The sequence below is a fragment of the Pelodiscus sinensis genome, chromosome 14 (genome assembly GCF_052426305.1).
Source record: "Pelodiscus sinensis isolate ZL-2025 chromosome 14, ASM5242630v1, whole genome shotgun sequence".
In the NCBI taxonomy this organism is placed as follows: Eukaryota; Metazoa; Chordata; order Testudines; family Trionychidae; genus Pelodiscus; species Pelodiscus sinensis.
Genome location: NC_143065.1, coordinates 46,122,126 through 46,142,322, shown reverse-complemented (window position 1 = coordinate 46,142,322; position 20,197 = coordinate 46,122,126). Strand labels below are relative to the sequence as shown.

At 54.4% G+C, this 20,197-nt stretch overlaps 1 protein-coding gene across 7 annotated transcripts in view; it reads right to left on the bottom strand.

Annotated features, from left to right (window-relative positions):
• FRMD5 (FERM domain containing 5) overlaps window positions 1–20,197 on the bottom strand; it is a 311,228-nt gene that overhangs the window by 50,887 nt on the left and 240,144 nt on the right. For all 7 annotated transcript variants that reach the window (XM_075896785.2, XM_075896787.2, XM_075896786.2 and 4 more), the window contains 3 exons: window positions 15,668–15,765; window positions 3,636–3,759; window positions 1,339–1,426 (listed from right to left, as the gene is read on the bottom strand). In XM_075896785.2, coding sequence (XP_075752900.1) covers window positions 1,339–1,426; window positions 3,636–3,759; window positions 15,668–15,765 — 310 coding nt within the window. The remainder of the gene's footprint in view (window positions 1–1,338; window positions 1,427–3,635; window positions 3,760–15,667; window positions 15,766–20,197) is intronic.

The following is a 20,197-nucleotide window of genomic DNA, read 5'->3' as shown; positions in this document are numbered from 1 at the left end:
CGTCCTCCAAAGCACTTTCCACCCCTCCCAGCTTGGGATCACCTGCAAACTTAATAAGTGCACTCTCTATGCCAATATCTAAATCGCTGATGGAGCTGAAGTCCAGCTGTGAAGCATGCCAATGCTGAGCCAGGAAAGACCAGGGCAAAAGGTTAGTACAACCCAAGTGACAGTTGCTTGGCAAGCCTAGAAAATGGAACGGACAAAGTAATTCGTTTGTCCCAACCCTGCCTTGGCTCTTCTCTCTGCTTCCCAGTGAATGGGGCAGCTAACCACGCCCAACTATTAACACATTCAGCAGCCACGTAGGCTGTCTGAATTCACTTCAATAACTTCAATTCAATAAAAACGAGCCCCCAGCCCCCGAGTAAAGACACTGACGTCATGCACATAGTCCCTGTCGGCTTTACGTGGTCTCATAGTCAGGGCCGTGCGATGGAATTCTAGGGGACACATCACTGCAAAATGAAACGACAATGTTGCCAGGGTCGATCCAAACCACTTTGCAAAGAAAAGTAAAGTATGAGCCGGGGGGGGGGGGGGGGGGTGAGCATGTAGCCCAGCTGTGGCAGATCAGTGCCTATCGATCTTACCACATACGACCAATCTTGTCATTTCCTCCAAAATACTCGTAGCCGCAAAGGGGGGCTGGACCCCGTCCCCACATTTGTCTTCATTGAAATGTACCTTCCTGCGCAGCAGAACCTCTGAGTTCTGAACTCGGGAGAACAGCCCGGCCAGCCGCCCACCCACCTCCTTCGGAAGCAGAAGTACAATCAGGCAGCAGCAGGGACACAGTTACAGCCCAAAGGCTACACAAAGCTGAGCAGGGAGGGGCAGAGGGCGATGACAAGGTAAGCAAGCGCTCCCTGTGCCGGTTCATTTATGGTACGATGGCTAGAAGCCGCTTTTTTAACTTTCCCAGCTGTGCTGAGGCAATGAAAGAACCGCACGTCAATCTGCAAGAGCTGTTTGTTCGCCGGTCTGACCGGCTCAGAAATGAGCAACCTCCATTGCCAAGAGGTCCAGAACTCGCAGATGCTGCTGCAGTTTCCTTGAATCCTCAAGTGGCTACAGCTCTCAGCAGCCCCCAGAGCCAATCCCTGCCCGCTACTTTTAATCCAAACCAAGGGAGCATGGACCAGGCCTGCTCCGGTGATCAGGGCCTGCGTGTCCCCTTCGCACAGCCCTGCCCACGCCGCCACGTCAGGCACAACGATGGCAAAGCTGCTTTGCTCCGCTGGGAAACGCCCCACGTAGCCCTGGCACCTTGTCCTTTGCTCCCCCCTGCAAGGCTGCAAGTCGGAGAGCAGAAAAGAGCGGAGAGATGAGCTTTACCTTGCATGGGTGCGGGTCAACCCCGTACGTCTCCAGGGTCTGGGCTTTTCGTAAAAAATTTAACTCTGACGTAGCTGGTGTCTGGCCGCTGGCGGAAAGAAAAGCAGGGACAGGTGTGACCATCTGGCACAGTACAGTCATTACGGGCACTGCTCCCATCAAGCCAGGCAGCTCTTTTGATTTCCTCCGGCCAGCACGCTGCATGCAAACCAGCATTCTGTACGTGGCCTTGGCTCTTAAGCCTCTGCCGCCTGTTCTCTAGGCCAGCTTCCCAGCACTGAGGAACAGGATAAAGGAGGCCGGCCAAAGGGAAGGGCTAGTTCATTACACTCAGCCCGGGCTGTGAGGAGCATTCTATGCCGATCCCAGGAATCCCAGGGAGCCATCGAGTCCAGCCCCTGCCCAAAGCAGGACCAACCCCAACTCACTCAGCCCAGCCCGGGCTTTGCTGAGCTGGTGTAACTCACACACTTGGGCTATGTCCACACTCGCGGCTTCTTGCGCGAGTAATATGCAAAGCGTGGAATATCGCCGAGCCTCATTTGCATACCTAATGAGCCACCGTTTTTTGCAGAAGAGGCTCTTGCGCAAGGAGGAGCGTCTGCACCGCCCCTTCTTGCGCAAGAAACCCTCCTGCGCAAGGCCGGTACACCTAGTACTTCTCAGGAAGAACGGCCTTGCGCAAGGGGGTTTTGTTGCGCAAGGAGGGGCAGTGGAGACGCTCCTTGCGCAAGAGCCTCTTCTGAAAAAAATGGTGGCTCATTAGGTATGCAAATGAGGCTCGGCAATATTCCACGCTTTGCATATTACTCACGCAAGAAGCCGCGAGTGTGGACATAGCCCTAGTGTGGTTCCCTGTCCCATGCGGTGGCACCTAGGCCACAGCAACAGATAAGACCAAGAGACCTTTACAAGGTGGGCTGAGAGCTCAGAGGGTAGAGGCTCCTTTGCTAAGCTGCAGAAATCCCAGGTTCAAATCTGCCTGATGGTGGTTACACTGGGACTTAAACACCTCTCAGGCTGGAGATTCCTCCCCCACCCCTAGGGAAATCATTTTTCCTAGTATCCCACCTAGCCCTCCCTCACTGCAACCCGAGCCCATTGCTCCTTGTGCTGCCATCTGTCCCACCCAGAGAGTAGCCCATTTCAGGTAACACTTTCCAGTCCCTTTTATTGGTTGTCACATCCAATGACGTCAGGTCTCCACGTGGATCGGAGTTTAAAACCAAGTACCGAACTCCCCTAGAGGCAAGGCAAGAGCTGGCAAAAGCAGGCTCAGTAAATGATCGGGGGCCCACAGGCAGCTCCGAAGGCCTTCCCCCAGCGCCACAAGAACGGCTTTCCTATCTCAGCCTTGCAGGGGCCTGTTCCCGATCCCTAGCTTGCTGGCGACCACGCAAGCCTGTTTGCCCAGGTCACCTTCACCGCAGACCAAGAACACGGCTAGTCTCACGGGCCTCTCACAACAGGGGGAGAACTTCCTTTTACACAGCCCCTCATCCCCAAACAGGGTGTGAATCCCGGAGCTGAAACTGCAGGGGAATGAATGAAGGAAGGCAGACTTTATTTATCCAGGCTGAAATATGGTTACTGTCCCTGCATGGTAAGGAAAAGCCAGGGGATCTTTAATCAACCCTTACACTGGGGTTGAGCTCAACACTCAGAAGAAAAAAAACTAAAAACAATCAGAGACTCTGTCTGAGCCGGGCCTTGGCTCGGGAGGTACGATTAGGAGTGCCTGGAAACCAACACGCTCCACTGAGATCCCCGTCGGTTCTTTCTTTCATTCTACAAACGGGCAGGCCCTCAGTTTGAAACCTCACATGAAGGATGATCAATGGCTAAGATGGATAAAAAAGGTTTCCGGGTTTCATGAGTCTTTGCTTATACACATTTTAAAGCACTTCCTGTGATTTGTAGGCAGTTTTATTCTGCTCCTGTTTCAGCAAGTCGGGGGTTGGTAGTAGATGCCATTTCCTGTTACCAGAATATTTGTATTTTTGTTTGGTTGTAACGCCTCTAATCCTGCTTCAGAAATGGCCTGAATGTTCAGAACCCCTCTGTTCTGTCCCACTCTGACGAAATGCGATTACACTGCCAGCAGAAACTTTTATTCGGTTTCTGCTTCAGTGCATGTACAAACGCTGTAAAGCTATTCAGCCCATTACCCAGAACAGTTCCGTTCAAACCCCTAAGTAGGAATGCCGGTCAACATCATACCAGTACGTCTATGGTTAATCCACACAGGTGACCCCTTTGAAATGGGACAGTATGTTGAAGCTCAAAGCTAATGTTACCTGAGTTCTGTTTTGTGAATCTCTGCGATTTTCCTTTCCAGCTTTTCTGAATGTTTGGGGAAAAATTGGAACTTGGAGCTGTAGCCTTCTGGGTGTTTCCCAGGGTCGTAGTCCCCAATCTCCGCTAGTAGAAGAAACAAAGGTTATAGAATGAAATAACCAGGCTTTCGTCATTTGGACAAAATCACTTTTAGAAGTACCTGCAATTAAAAGAGCAAAATGGCTTCATGTTACAAGTCAAAGGGGGATTGTGGGTTTCTCCAAGCAGCTGGTGTTCTTGGGAGCAGAAACCAGTTTCTTCTCCAAGGCTACGTCTACACTGTAGCCTTCTTGTGGAAAAGCTTATGCAAATGAAGCTCGATGTGGAATATCGCCACGCTTCATTTGCATAATTAAGGAGCAGCCATTTTTGCACAAGAGACTTTTGCCCAGAAAAGAGCCGTGTGGACCGCTCCTTTTTGCGCAAAACCCCTCTTGCACAAGAGCCCTTCTTCCTCAAAATAATTATGCAAATGAAGCATGGCGATATTCCACGCTGAGCTTTTCTGCAAGAAGGCTACAGTACAGACATAGTCCAAGTGAAGAGGGGCTAACTAGCCGAGAGGGCTGACAACGGGGCCTGGAGCAGTTCCCTGCAAAGCAATGGGAACCGTCAACCCCCACATGCCGACAAGGCAGTGGCAGGGCTCGCGGCGGGGTGAGCCTGAGCGAGTGGAGGCCTGTGTGAATTAATTGGCTGGGTCTCTGTCAGTTCCCAGGGCACAAGTGTCCACAATACAAGAAACCTAGTCCCAGCAAGGAAACCAAAACGCAAAGGGGCATGGAGAGTGAATTAGCCTAGGGGCACGGTTCTTGCCTGGGCTGTGAGAAATCCCAGCTTGAAGTCCTAGTCCCTTTTTGTCGTCATGTTTGTCTAACGTGCCAAAGGTCCCTGGTTCAAAGCCAGGCAGAAATGAGCCTGCTTTGACCTGGTGGGCTGGCTAGCTCAGCCGGTCGGCCTTGTGGTGCTAACAATACCAAGGTTCAAGCTCCAGGCTCGCCATCTGACCTTCTGAACACCAGGACGGGTGCCCCGTCAGGCCTGGTTCTGTATCTCAGGGGTTAGCACGTGGGTCATATAAACCGGGGCTCGTGAGTTCCAGTCTGATTGGGATGTGGGTGGCAGGGTCTAGATGTAGCTACTGTCTACTAGCAGGGAGGCGCCTGGCTTCTCTTCGTGCCAGTCTGTAGTGTAGTAAACAACAAAAAGTCTAGTAGCACCTTAGAGACTAACAAAATATGCAGATGCTTTTGTGGGCACAACCCACTTCAGGTGACAGGGTTATAGCGTAGTGCCTATCACATTTGCCTAACATGCAAAAGGTCCCCAGTTCATAACCAGGCAGAAACACTCAGCTTCTCACTCTACATCTTGTAGTCCAGCAGCTAGACTTTCTATTGTGGGTTTGAATCCCCCTCTGCCTGCTTGAAGGGGGGGATAGCTCAGGGTAGAGCATTGATTGGCAGATTAAGTTCAAATCTAGGTGCCCTCTTGTACGTGTGGCAGGGATGGTCTGGCCTGTGTGTGGTCCTGCTGTGAGGGCAGGGGACTGGACTTGATGCCCTCTCAAGGCCCCTGCCAGTTCTAGGATTCTGTTCTAACCTCTGACTCGTGGTCCAAATTCAGGCTCACCTCACTGCTGCTACCCCTCATGAACAGATGAAGGGCTGTAAGGACCAATGTCTCTCTGAACGTCGCTGTGTGTGTCAGGAGACGGTCACTGTCCCACCTTTACTCCTTCTGTGACGTAGTGGGGGTACCTGGCTGGTTTCTATGCTGCCTTGGCTGGGGGGCAGGGCTGGAAGTGAGGGAGTTGGTTGCTGGCTGTCGGAGGGCATGGAGGAGAGCCTAGGAGAAGGGGCTGGAGTTTAGGGGCCCAGTCTCCCCCATCTCAAGGGGGCCTGAGGCATCCTAGCCCAGTTCCTGTGACCAGACTACATCTGTGCTGCGCTGTGCTGGAGGAGCAATAAACCACCCTCAATTCCACTGGCTGGTGCAGTCTGTTTGTGCCATTTCGGGGTGCAGGAGACGGGGAACCCCCAACGCGCCGTCACACTGGTGTCAGAAGTGGGATGCACTGCACCCCGTGGATGGAGCTTCCAGCGGCAAGCGACAAGGCGCAGTAGAAGCAAGAGCCCTGGAGCCAGGCGTGCTGGAGACAGAGCGAAGCGGTTCCTGGGAATCGTGGGGCGCTGCAGCACTAGACTGGTGAGTCTGCACCGAGGGGCCCAGCGGGCAGATGGCCTACGCCCGACTCTTGAAGGCAGAGCTGGTGGGGCTGTGCAGAGAGAGGGGCTTGCCTGTGCAGAAAGCAACCAAGGCCCAGCTGATTGCCCAGCTGGAAGATAATGACCAGCCACAGGGCCAGGATCTTGTCCCCAGGGGAAGCAGCCAGACCCCCCCTGAGAGTGTGTCAGGCTCAGAGAGGGGGAGGAGCGCTGGAACCCAACGGAGAGATGAGACAGCGTCTCCCGGGAGGCCTGCAAGCCGTAGCCCATCTAGGGCAGGGGACAGCCCAGCGGAGCTGCGGCGCCTGGAGATCCAGCTGCGGATCAGGGAATTGGAAGTAGAGGACCGAGAGAAGGACCGCCAGGACCGAGAGAAGGAGCGCCAAGATCGAGAGAGGGAGCGCCAAGATCGAGAGAGGCAGCGGCAGCATGAGCTGGCCATGGCAGAGCGGAGAACCGGCGGGGCACCGGCTGCGCCAAGTGCGGATGGGCCCCAGGGTCCCAGGACTGCCAGACGCTTGGAGAGGCCCGTGGTGGCCCAATTGAAGGACATGGGTGACATAGACGGGTTCCTCAGTACCTTTGAGAGGGCCTGTGGACTGCAACGGGTTCCCCCAGCTGACTGGCTGCAGGAGCTCATCCCCGCACTGAGCCAGGAGGCGGCCGGAGTGCTCAGTCAGCTGGAGGACCTACAGCCAGGGGATTACAACCGAGTCAAGGAGGCCCTGCTGCACAAGTTCGGGCTGACCCCCGAGATGTACAGGAAGAAGTTCCGGGGGGTACAGAAAGGGCCACGGGAGACCTATGTGGACCTGGCCTCCCGCCTGGCGCAATACTGCCGCAAGTGGGTGTCTGGAGTCGGAGCCCAGACCGCAGAGGAGCTGCTCAAGCTGGTCATGATGGAGCAGTTCTATGAAGCGTGCCCACCCAAACTGAGGCTGTGGCTCAAGGACCGGAGACCAGAGAACCCCCAGGAGGCCGGGAGACTGGCGGATGAGTTCACGGAGAGCCGGTCCGGGTGTGAACGGGAGTCCCGGAGAGAGAGGGAACCGCGCAGAGACCGGATCTCGGCTGAGCGACGGAGGGAGTCAACTACGGGGCGAGACCAAGGAACAGGTCATCTGTGCCCCAGAGAACCAGCCAGGGCCGGGACAGAGACAGCCCAAAGCCTAACTTGCCATCGCTGTGGGCAAAAAGGCCACAAGAGGGCTCAGTGCACCAGGTCCCAGGACCGGGGACTTTCCAGGGTTAACTGGCTGGGGCGGGAGGAAGGGCAGGCTGCCCCAGAGGCAGGGGCTGGCAGGCAAACCTCAGCTCAGAGAGAGGGGAAGGAGGCTCAGTGCACCTCCCCTGGGAGGTCTGATTCTCAGGAGGCGGATTTCTCCGTGTACCGGGTGGGGGCAGGACGGCCCCTGCGGAGCGAGTGCCTCATACCCCTGGAGGTGGATGGTAGGAAGGTGACGGGCTTCTGGGACACGGGGGCGGAGGTGACTCTGGCCCGATCCGACATAGTGGCCCCGGAGCGGATACTACCCCACGCGCAGCTGACCCTGAAGGGCATAGACGGGTCCCCGTTTAAGGTGCCTGTAGCCCGGGTGCATCTGAAATGGGGGGCGAAGGAAGGCCTCAAGGAAGTGGGGGTGCACCCGCACTTGCCCACCGAGGTGCTGATGGGGAATGACCTAGAGGAGTGGCCCCATGAATCCCAGCGGGCTCTAGTCACTACCTGGAGCCAGAGCCAGCGGGGGGCTGACAACGTGGGTCCAGGGAAGGACTCCTGGCAGCATCCTCAGGGTCCCATCCCAGTGGACACGGGGTCCAGCCAGGCTGGGACTCCGGACCTAGGCAGAGGTGGGGGACAGGCCCCGATCCCTGCCTCAGCAGCTGAATTCCAGGCTGAGGTGCAGGCAGACCCCTCCTTGCAGAGGCTGAGGGACCAGGCTGGCCTCCATGCAGCTCAGCCCCCGGGGCAGAGGTGGCCAGGAGAGATTCCTGCGGGAGCGTGGGCTCCTGTTCCGTGAGTGGCTCCCCCCCAGGAAGGCGAGGGCATGGAGGGTAGAGCGGCAGCTGGTCGTCCCCCGAAAGTATCGCCTCAAGCTGCTGTATTTGGCCCACGATTCCCCCGTTGGGGGCCACCGGGGGATCCGGAGCACCCGGCTGAGGCTGCTCCAGCACTTCTATTGGCCGGGAATCTTTACAGCCGTGCAGCGGTACTGCCGGTCCTGTGACTCCTGCCAGAGGGGCGGGAAGGCCCAAGACAGTAGGAAAGCGGCTTGGGGGTCTCTACCCCAGATAGACCCTCTGGGCTTGCTGAGAGAGTTATGGGAGGGGAAGTCCTCCCTGGATGGAGCATCGGGGGTGGAAGCCGCCCTGGCTGTCCAGAGAAGGCTCGCTGGGCTCATGGCCCCGGCCCGAGAGACCCTGGCCAGAGATCAAGGCCGGTGGAAGGGTGGGTGTGACCCCCGAGGACAGGCCTGTGCCAGTCGCCCTGGAGCGGGGCGGCGAGTGGACAGAGGGAAGCCAATTCATGTGGGGCCTCGCCACGGCCGGCCCGAGTCAAGGGGAGCACCCATGTCCCCAGGGCGGGTTCCCACGCAGAGGACCCGAACTTCCCTAGGTCACGAGCAGAGTGACCCTGCTCAGTTCGCTCTCGGAGGGGGGAGAACTGTGACGTAGTGGGGGTACCTGGCTGGTTTCTATGCTGCCTTGGCTGGGGGGCAGGGCTGGAAGTGAGGGAGTTGGTTGCTGGCTGTCGGAGGGCATGGAGGAGAGCCTAGGAGAAGGGGCTGGAGTTTAGGGGCCCAGTCTCCCCCATCTCAAGGGGGCCTGAGGCATCCTAGCCCAGTTCCTGTGACCAGACTACATCTGTGCTGCGCTGTGCTGGAGGAGCAATAAACCACCCTCAATTCCACTGGCTGGTGCAGTCTGTTTGTGCCATTTCGGGGTGCAGGAGACGGGGAACCCCCAACGCGCCGTCACACCTTCCTCAGGGTTATTCTAGCGAGAAACGCCTAGGGGCTCGCTTACATGGGACCGCCCTGCTCCCAGCGGGAGGAGCCGATCGCCGAAGCTCAGCAGTCCAGCGCTAACGCTCACCCTTGTAAACGTGAGTCCCTTGCTGGGACCAGTCTGTAGCAGGGGCTGCGCCTTCAGCGTCTGGGCGACGTTTCTGCCCAGAGACTCATGTGCTAGCATAGGGCTGGGACGCGAGCGCAGGAGAATTTCAATGGGAGAACGATGCTCGCCCGAATTCTTTGGCAGAGTCGCTACTGCTCCAGGGACGGTCGGAGGAGCCCGCTTGGCAGGACTGGCACTCGGGCAGCTTCCAGGAGCATTCACGTGCACAGTGTTGCCCATAAGAATTACATCTAGAGCTAGGTCTTGGACACTGAAAAGAGAAGCCATTTCGGGGTGCTCCATGGCTGGGACGGCGCTTGCACCTCGGAAGAGCCAAGTCAGTGAGCAGGGGAGACTGGCCCTGGTGAAACGGCCTTTTGTTCTCCCTCCGAAATGAGCCAATTCCCGATGAATAAGAACGAGAACGCTCACAGCAGCCCTCCGGACACAGCAGGGGGCGCTCTTGGAGGCAGCCTGCGCCCGGAAGCTCACACGGACATGCCCACCAGATCCTCCCCTGGCAGGACGGGGTTTGCTCCCCTTCCAGGGGGCACCTGGCAGAGGAGGCCCTGTGGCCCAGAGGCTCTGGTCCCCACGTTCCAACTCTAGTGACATGATTCCACTGCAGCGCCACTTCTGGGGACTCTCCCTGCTGAGAGAACCCCAAGGGGCCAAGTTATCCCATGCTGAGGTGTCCTCTGCAGGGGTGGCTGGGATCCCCCCTGGCCTGCCCTTCCCCTCGCCCTGGCTCTCCCAAATAATCGGCAGGCCTGTGGCACCTGAGAGACTAACACGTCTAGATCTAGATCTCGAGAGAGACAGAGATAGTATCATGAACTTTCACCTCCGCTTGGTGCCACTCAAGCCCAGCTCATCCGAGGAAGCAGGTTTTGCCCACAGTTCATCATACAATGTATTTGTTAGTCTCGAAGGCCTGGGCTACGCTGAAGGGGAAAGTTGCCTTAAGAGACGCAACTCCAGCTACGTTAATTACGTATCTTAAATCACGTTTTGGCCCCGTTCACGCAGTGGGAGGTTGACAGCAGCACACGCTCCCGTCGACTCCCCTTACTCGTCGTGAGGAGCAGGCGAACTGGTGCCGCCGGGCGCCCTCTCCGTTCGAATGAGTGGGTCTTCTCTAGACTTGTTCATTGCAACCCTGGAAGATCGACTGCGGCAGCGTTAATCGTCTCCGTAGCGGAGACAAGCCCTAAGGGGCCACGGGACTGCTCGTTTTCACAGTACCAGACGATCACGGCTGCCCCTCTGAGACTTCCAATAACCAGGCCATTCACGGCGGCTGCCCCATCCCGTGGTGAGCTCGGAGCCAATTCCACCACCCCTTTAACATGTGTTTCCTTATCTCCCTGGGACAGTTTAGTGCGAAGAGCAGCAGCTCCTGCAGTCCTGCGGCCGCCGGGGAGGGGGGGCCAGGCAGGCGCTGCCCATGCCCAGACAACACATGGTCTTATCAGCTGATTAGAAATCAGCTCTTCTCCCTTCCCACACCAGAAAGCAAAGGGCTGATTTTTCCTTGAGGCAGGCTGAAGGTGAGCAGACAGCTGCCCTCTCTGCACTCCCAGCGTCCTCTGGGAAGCAGCCACTAATTAACGCTGAAGTTGATTCAAGCTGCACTAAAGGGCAAAAGAAAGGATGATGAAAAATGGTCTCCTCTTGGCCGAATAAGGCAGTACAGGATTTCAAGTCTGTGTCTCAAGCTTCCTCACTGCAGAGCTGCTTTCCACGCTATATACACACACTGCATCTGCGGCATCTCACACCGCAGAGGGAAAGGAAAGTTCGCTCTCTCCCCCTTTGCTCTGGGGCTGCTAATGAAATGTAGATGCAGGTTAATTTGCAGGCTTCCCCTTTAAAATGCTAAGGGAGGGAAAATACGCACCAGTGTTTCAAAACTCATCACTGGGGCCTTTAAACCATTCAGACGTCGGAGCTATAAAGGTTTGAATGTAGAGAAAACACGAGGCTGGCTACACAGTATCTTGTGAGCACTTTGGAGACAGGAGTTCTCTGTTTCGATGTCCGAAGAGTTCTGGATGTCTCTGGCGCTACTGAAAAGTTCACTCACACAAAACTGCATTCAAAGGAACATTACTCGTTCCATGCAGCTGTGAGTTGCAAGACTAAGCACTCAAAAGTTAGGAACTATCAGATTTAAGGTGGCCCAGGCAACCTTAATTCAGGCTTCTTATGCACAGGCATTATGGCAGTCTTTAAATACATGATCACCCTTTTTTTTCCATAGGGACCCCCTCTTCAAAGGGTTGGACACATTTGGGCAGATTTCATGGGGGCGGCAAACACCCCAGACAAAAATACCACCATGCTGCCGGTTTTCAAGTCCCAGTGTAACCCACACACCTAGGGTGTGTCTAGACTACATGGCTCCGTCGACGGAGCCAGGTAGATGAGTTTACTAGACATAGCAAAATGAAGCGGCGATTTAAATAATCGTCACTTCATTTACATCAAAATGATCCTGGTTTCACGAGGCATACCGGAGCGGTCGACAAAGGCTTCCCTTGTCGACCGCAGAGCGTCTAGACTGCCCGCTGTGCTGGATCAGCATTTTGATGTAAATGAAGTGGCGATTATTTAAATCACCGCTTGATTCTGCGATGTCTAGTAAACTCATCTACATGGCTCTGTCGACGGAGCCATGTAGTCTAGACACATCCCTAGTGTGGCTCACTGTTCCATGTGGTGGCACCTAGATCACAGCAACAGCTAAAATCAAGAGATCTCTATAGCCTGGGCTGGGAGGCAGCTGGCTTTTAGCTCAGAGGTTAGAGGCTCCTATACTAAACTTCAGAGATCTCAGGTTCAAATCCACCTCTTGGCGTTTTCACATGCTCCAAACCTCTGGGGAGCTAGAATTTTTTTTAACATGGAAAAAAATTAGGGGTCATCAAATGAAATGAAAAAGGAGCAGGTTTAAAATAAACAAAGGGAAGTTCTTCTTCGCACAGAGCACAGTCAACCTGTGGAACTCCTTGCCAGAGGATGCTGTGAAGACCAGGACTTTAACAGGGTTCAAGAAAGAACTAGATATAGTCACAGAGGTTAGGTCCATCAATACTTATTAGCCAAAATGAGCAGGAATGGTTTCCCTAGCCTCTGTCAGAGGCTGGGAATGGGTAACAGGAGAGGGATCACATGATGATCCCCTGTTCTGTTCACTCCCTCGGAGGCACCTGCCATTGGCCACTGTGGGCAGACAGGACACTGGGCTGCATGGCCCTTTGGTCTGACTTGGTCTGGCCGTTCTTCTACAACAATGTATTCTACCCTAGTCTCGTTCTCAGAAACAGGTCAACTTTTTTAGTCAAATAAAAAAAAAAATCACTCTGATGCCAACGCCCAAAATGAAAAATTTCAGCCCGAACAGTTAAAGTTTGGCAAAGTTCAAAGCTCTGAAAACAGGGTCCTGTTCTGAGAAGCGACAGGAAAACGGAGCACTAGGCAGCGCTCTCAGTACATCTACAGGTTTTTAACCTGGACCTTCAGGCGTTCGGTCCTTGGGAGAACTCTGCAAGCTGAAGGGAGGTTGGCTCCTTCAGGCCGTTCCCTGGTTTGGGCTGGGGCTACCCACACAAGGGGGTTCCCTGCAGCAGGGGCACTGGGAAGTTCAGGGGGGTAAAACCAGCAGACGGCTTCCAGTTTCTTATCTCCAGCCCATGCCGTGCAACCGGCCTCTTTCCATCTGTGACTTGCTGACACCTTGCGTCTTGGCTGATGAGCTCGATGTAATGAATTTGCATGAGGACTTTTTCACGTTTGCCACCAACTCACAAACTTGCTGTACGAGGGTCCCTCTTCAAAGCCACCTACTGCACAGGCATGTGGCCACTCACAGGGAAAGAGACGCATTTTGTTACAAGGCTCTTTAGGACGAGCCAGGGTTACTTGTCTGGTGCGCCCACGTTTGAGAGACCAGGAGGAGATGGTGACAGTGCGGCCTTAGCTGCTTTGTGCTTGGGCTAAGAACAGGATTTCATTTTTCTTACAGCTCCATAGCACAGGTCTTGCCTCGGGAATCCCCCCTTTCTCTGCGGTTTTGCAAAGAGAAGCACCTCTTACAGCTAATCGCTTTTACTCGGGAGTTCTGACTGTCTTCGTTCAGACCACGGGAAAACCCAAACGTCCTTCTCAGCTTTCAGTAACTGAGTCCACTTCTCTAGCTTCTCTGTCAGCCTTCTCTAGAGTAACATTCATTACGGCCAGGAGGGATTCCGCCTTCAGGACCTCCGGTAATGCACAGGCCACAGAGTTTCATCCAGCTATTCCTGTCTTGAGACGGACACTTGGGTTTGACTAAAGCAAATGTTTTTGTAAGGCATCGGCTCCTCCTCCGAATATTCCAAGAGAAGGGGTTGACAGGGCACTTTCAAGGGCAGCGTGAAAGTAATGTAAGCAAGGGCTGAACTACTGCTTGCAATGCAGCCAGCTGAAAGGAGAGAGCAGCCCTGGGTGTGGATATGCTCACTCCAATTGTTTAGATAATTAACTGTTGATATGTAAATACAGCTCATGCCGGGGAGGGGGAAGGAGTCTGTGGTGTGGTTATGTAAATCCAACTCAGCCAGGCCTGATGGGGGGTGAATTGCTGGAATGTAATGTTGTGTATTGTAATTAATTTGGCAGTTGTGGGGTCACAAACCATGCTACCCCTAAATGTAGGAACTGTAAAATATGACACCAGTGCTTGCAGGAGAGACACCATCATTGTACAGGGTCTCAGGGGAACAAGCCTCCCTCTTCCAGATGTGAGTGGAGGAGTTGGAGGGAGGGGGGAAGGGGCTTGAGCCAGCCTGCTTCATGCCTGCCAGGTGTGAGCTGTAAGACTGGTTGAAACTAAGGCGAGACCTAAAGCAGACTCCATAAGGAGTCTCTCTGTTATTCCAGTGGAAGCTGGAATCTTTTGGCCAGCCTAGGTGGTAGCTAAGCGTTGAAATCACTAAGAGCTGAAGTCACGGGTTTGGCCTGGAGCCAGACCCATTGCGACCAGCGGGCGGCTGGTAGGAGCAGCGGCGGGCGGCCAGTGGGGGGGCTGGCAGGAGCAAGCAGACCACAGGAGCATCACAAAGGTGACCTGGCCTCAGGCTCAATGAGTGGAGTCCTCAGGGTGATTTGTCGGGGTCCGCACTGACTGGACAGAGCTGTAAGTGGGGCGTTTGAAGTGGAGTACGGAGAACATTTGGGGAGGTGAATGGGACCCTTACATTGTCGGAATAGTGAGCCTGAGAGGCAGAGGACATTGCTCAATGCATTTGAGCTGGGATGGTTACTTGTGGGGGTTATGAACTCTGGTGGTAGCATTTTCCCAAGCTAATGCCATGTGACCTCTCTCTCTTCCATTAAAAGTTTATTTTCCACGCTCAGACTCTGTGCATGCGAGCGGGGAAGCATTGCCTCTCAGAGGCGCCCAGGGGTATGTGAATTTCCCAGGCTACTGGGTGGGGGCTCGAGCCGGTTCTGTGTGAGATGAATGAAAAGAGACCCCTAGATATTGAACCTGGCCCTGGCTGCTTCTGGGGCTATCTGGCAAAAGAGTTACAGTAACTTAAAATCTCTTGCGGGTCCCGTCCTATCGCAACCCGGTCACTGCCAGCTCTTTCAGCAGCTCCCGGCTGGCTTCTGCCAAAGCTCAGCCAGCTCTTGCCAGAGCCGCACCCCAGGCACCCCTCCCCACAGACCTTCTGCAACATGGAAAAATGAAAATCTAAACACGGCCGAGCATCCTCCCCTGTCTTTACTGACAACTAGGCAGCGCCCCGCTGAGCCAGAACCGGCAACACTCACTGGCTGCCGCGTCCTGGGATGGCTGAGGGGAGACAAGGAGATAGTTACACCGTGGGGGGGCACATTAGGATCAGACCAACCCACTTAATGCTGCAATTCCAAAGCAGAGGGTAATAAGAGCACCAAAGTGACCCCCGTTGGCACGTACTATTGCGTCTATCAGTCCCCAGAGCACAGCTGCAGCACGGACGTGGTTTGGACACCACGGTCTGGTACGTCTGAGGATGTAGCCAAACTTCCCTGGGATGTCCCAACGTGCAAGCGTGTTTTCCATCCCGTGACTGCCCCACGTTTCTCTGAAATCGGTACGTCTCCCCGTCGGAGAGTGTCACTTCAGCTCCGGAGCCCCAGGACCCCACGGACGGCGAAGTGTGGCTGAGGAGTCCTAGACCTCCTTTTGTGCACTGTCGCTTGATGCAGGTCGCCTCATCTCCCCCTGCCCCAGGTTTCCATCAGCTAAGTGGGGGATAAACCCTGCCTGGCAGGCAGACTGTGCTTTGCAATGCTCAGATGGAAGCAGGGCACAATATTAGCCGCATAAAGTGAATCCAAGGGCCATTTTCTTAGACACCCCTGACCTGCGTCCGGGTGGGATCGCTGCCAGGAAATCAGTGGCAGCGCAGTGGCTGCTAGTGCAGCTTAGCTCCCGCTATCAATTCTCACTCGACCGCAGACCACCGCGGGACTGACACAGGCACAGCCTTGACGTACGAGCCCCGCACTGGCTAAATGATATTTGTATTCCAGGGGCAGTGATCTGTTGTAAGTGAAATAATGCAATCAGTACTTGGCACGAAAAGCTAATTTATCTTGTCACCAAGCATTACCTTGAAGAATATAGGCGGCTAACAATGCAGCGTCGGAAGTCTTGCAGAGAAGGCGGCCATGGTAGAGATCTCTCTTGATCTGCAGGAAGACTAAATACCTGGGGAGAAAAGCAGAATTAGCTCTGGATTATTTATTTCATGAAGCAAAGCTGAAGTGACCTGACTGTGCAACTCTGACAAGGAAAATCTGTAGCCAGACCCCTCCTCTCGACGCTCTCCAAACACACCCCTTACAAGATGTCACCTCTGCTGGGGCTGGCTCACGGGCTACTCTGCCAGTCAATCCCCAGTGGGGACGGTTTCCAGGGCTCAGATGGAGGCGGACAGGAGTGGGGTGCGCATGGCTATGGGGCACGAATCGGATTCACAATTTGGAGTGCAGGCCTGAGACAGCCATCGGGTCGCTCCCCCCCGTACCGGTGCAGCAGGGAAAACACCAAAGCGGGGAGGCAGGCAGAGGCACAGAGCTTTGTGCGCCATGGGAACACAAATACTAACTCTTCCTTTCCGTTCCAGCCCACCGGACTCAGTGGGAACGCCCTCGCTGATTTCAAAGGGCCAGGCCCGAAGCCAGGGGAGCTACACAAGGGCTTTCAACCACTGTAGCTTCCCCTGCAGCCAGCGCCCCAGAGGCCTGGTGTCTGACAGCCACAGGCTGCTGTCAGAGGAACGCGCATGAGGCCCGAAATGTCTGACTTCCCGTCAAGGCCAAAGGTACCTCGAATAGGACCAAACCCTCCTGTGAGCACCTTTGTGCCGAACTGGCACGGCCTCAGCCAATCGGAGAACAGTTTGCTGCACCAAACTGACCAACAAATGGGCTTATTTCTTGCATATGCAATTGTCTCCCCTTTGATTGGCTGGTGGGGTAGGATTTGCATAATGGTGCTCAGTTCTTTTTCACTAACTGCACCGCACTGAAATCGAGCAGCTAGTCGTTTTTTTACTGAAGGCCCTGCAGTAGCATCCGAGTCCCCACGCCAGTTTTAAACTTCTCCACGCTCACGCCTCACCCTTGGAACTCAAAACCTTTACATAACAGCTACTTATCCGGATCTACTCGTCCCTTATGTACAGGAGCGTGGCCTAGGACAGCGGCTTTTGAAGTGGGCTGTGGGCTCGCTCGGGTAAGCCACCTCCCACAGCTCCCATCGGCAAACCGCAGCCAATGGGAGTGTGATGTAGTGTGGGTACGTTGCTGGTTGCTATGCTTGGGCTGTGGATGACCCCTATTGGCCTCTGTCTGTAAGCACTGACCAGAGAGGGGTGCCTTGAGGGCCCCCATGTCACCTAGACAGTGACCCAACTGGTCCTACCGGTTAAGGGCAGGGACGGCACAAAGGAAGAGCTTAAACCCCTCTGTAAGCTTTTGTCTCTCTCCTTGGCATCGGTCATTAGCTGATGATAAAATCAGCACTTGACAGGCACTATTTCTCCTAGAGTTTGTGATTTCAATAAGCCAAAGCAAGCAAAAAGAAAAACCGAAGTGGACTGAAAATTATAGTTATGATACTATACTGAAAATAAGTAACCATGTGGCAGTTCACGCTGAGCTATGATTGCATTCATTACCCTGGGGAAAAGCAATCTGATATAAAATGTAACTCACCGAGTTAAGGAGCAAACAGTAAACTGGCATGCTTGGAAAGATGTTTAAATAATTACGCTCCCATTCTGCAGTCTCCTCAGCCATGCTGGATTTCTTGAGTTTAGGTTTCTGATATTCTAAGTGTCAGCATTTCACTGATAAAATCACAAGATCCTGGAGAAAAATCCAACTCTCCTAACCCTCACTGTTCTCCTTCAATAGCACAGAGATGCATGCATGTTCAACATCTTTATGAATGACGTGCATGAGGGGATGGATTGCATCCTCAGCAAGTTTGCGGATGACACTAAGTTAGGGGGAGAGGTAGATACACTGGGGGGCAGAAACAGGGTCCAGAGTGATCTGGACAAACTGGAGGATTGGGCCACAAGAAATCTGATGCGGTTCAATAAGGACAAGTGCAGAGTCCTGCCCTTGGGACGGAAGAATCCCAGGCATTGGTACAGGCTGGGGACTGACAGGCTAAGTAGCAGTTCAGCAGAAAAGGACCTGAGGATTACAATGGGTGAGAAGCTGGAGATGAGTCAACAGGGAGCCCTTGTAGCCAAGAGGGCTAATGGCATATTAGGGGGCATTAGGAAGAGCTTTGCCAGCAGATCCAGAGAAGTGATTATTCCCCTTTATTAGGCTCTGGGGAGGCCACATCTGGAGTATTGTGTCCAGTTCTGGGCCTGCATTACAGAAAGGACATGGGGGCATTGGAGAGGACCCAGCGGGGGGCAACCAAAATGATTTGGGGCTGGAGCACATGACCTACGAGGAGAGGCTGAGGGATTTGGGCTTGTTCAGTCTGCAGAAGAGGAGAGTGAGGGGGGATTTGAGAGCAGCCTGCAACTCCCTGAAGGGAGGTTCCAAAGAGGCTGGAGAGAGGCTGTTCTCAGTGGGGCAGGTGGCAGAACAAGGAGCAATGGGCTCAAGTTACAGTGGGGCAGGTCTAGGTTGGAGATTAGGAAAAATGATTTCCCCAGGCGGGTGGGAAGCGCTGGGCTGGGTTCCCTAGGGAGGGGGTGGAGTCTCCATCCCTAGAGGTGTTTAAGTCCCGGCTTGACACAGCCCTGGCTGGGATGATTGGGTGGGTTGGTCCTGCTTTGGGCAGGGGGCTGGACTCGATGGCTCCTGGGTTCTAGGATTCTGCGAGTGCCCCAGCTCTGCTCTTAGTTTCACGCATACATCTCATGGCAGGTTTAGACCCAAGATGTCTTTCGAAATAGAACCAGCCCCAAGCAGCTAATTGGCTTTTCCCCTTTGCTACTCTATAGAATGACCATCCAGAAGAGCACAAGAGCGGCCAGACACAGTCAGACCAAAGGCCCATCCAACCCAGTGTCCTGTCTGCTGACAGCGGCCAATGCCAGGTGCCCCAGAGGGAGGGAGCAGAACAGGGAATCCTCACATGATCTCTCCCATTGCCCATTCCCAGCTTGTGGCAAACGGAGGCCGGGGACCAGGCATGTTACCATTCCAGCTGTTCTGCGGGGCCTGTCGAGTTCTAGTCTGCCCCCCGCTGAGGACCAGTTACATGTCCCCCAACCTCACTGCGCTGCTGGTGAGCGTGGGGGCGCCCCGTCATCCTGTTGGCAGCGGAGAGGATGAGGGTTGCGTTCCTGCCTGAGCACTTGCACCGGTTCTGGAGGGCAGGGTCTGGTGACCCAGGATGGTTTCCCTCGGTGCTCACCCATTCAAATTGCTCTGGGAGACAAAGTGTTCCGACCCGGAGAGCTAGTGCAGAAGACCTTCGCACTGGCGCAGGAGCCCAAGATCTACGGAACCGATGCTGAAAAGTGCAGCCGGACAGGAGCAGATAGGGGCGGAGGCCTGTTTTATAGCCGATTACAACACAGTGATGCTGGTGACTGCTCAGGCCTGAGCCGTATTCCACTTGAGACCGGGCAACTTCTGAGCCAGCTGGACGTGTCTTCCCGGCTTCAGAGATCTGTAATATTTATGGCCCACCTAGCATCGGGCCCATTGTGTACGGAGTCAATGGAGTTCCGGTGACTTTAAAGAGGACTGAGTTATCCCAACCGAACGTCTGGCAGCAACCACATGGGTTAGCAACTACATATTGGGAAAATATGATAAACCCTCAGGCTGCAGACAGCTCAGCTACCCAAATCCAATCCTTTTGTTTTCAAGAGGAGCTTATTTCTGATTGGCTGAGGCGTACAATAGGCTTCTGCTCCTCCCCCGCAAGTGAGTCTAAATGCAGCAAGTCAAAACCAGGGAGCGATTCAAACTCCAATGCACCAGCATCTACCAGGTCCAATGATTCAGGCTGCATTCGCCGTTTGATCGGATCCCAACGGAGTCGGAGACTGAGTGTCCTGCCTGGAAAAGAAATGGCTAGGACAACGTTCCAGTTCCCAAACTTAATCTCTGAGGTGCATCTCACCCGGGCTCGGATTCCTGGGGAGCAAAGGTGGGGAGAGGGTAAACTCCCTGCTGACAGAGAGCGAGAGGTTTCATGCATTGGCACTGGGAGAAGAAGAAAATTGGTTCTCCCGCTCTGCAGGGAATGTTCACCGTTCCCATCCTGCATCTAGCCCTTGTGGGAAATGCTGCTCTTGGCTCACAGCTTCCTCAGCATTCTCCAGACAGAATCCCCCCACCTGTGGGTCAAAGGCCATAGGCTTCTTGCAAACACTTCAATCCACCAGTAGGCACATTAACCGGTTTGTGTCCTTGTCAAGGCTCAATTCCCTAACCTGACACGTCGAGTGTAGTGATGGGGGCGGCTAACAGAATAAACTCTGAAAGATCCTGCCTCTGTAACTTCCCAGAGACAAACATGTCTAGCCTCAGTTTCCCTGAGACCCAAAAGGAACCGCTGCCACCACCCAAGTGAGTTAAAATAAACAAAATAAACCCCTTTCCAGGGAAGAGCTCACTTGGGAATCCCCTTCCTAAGGCAAAGCTCCCCC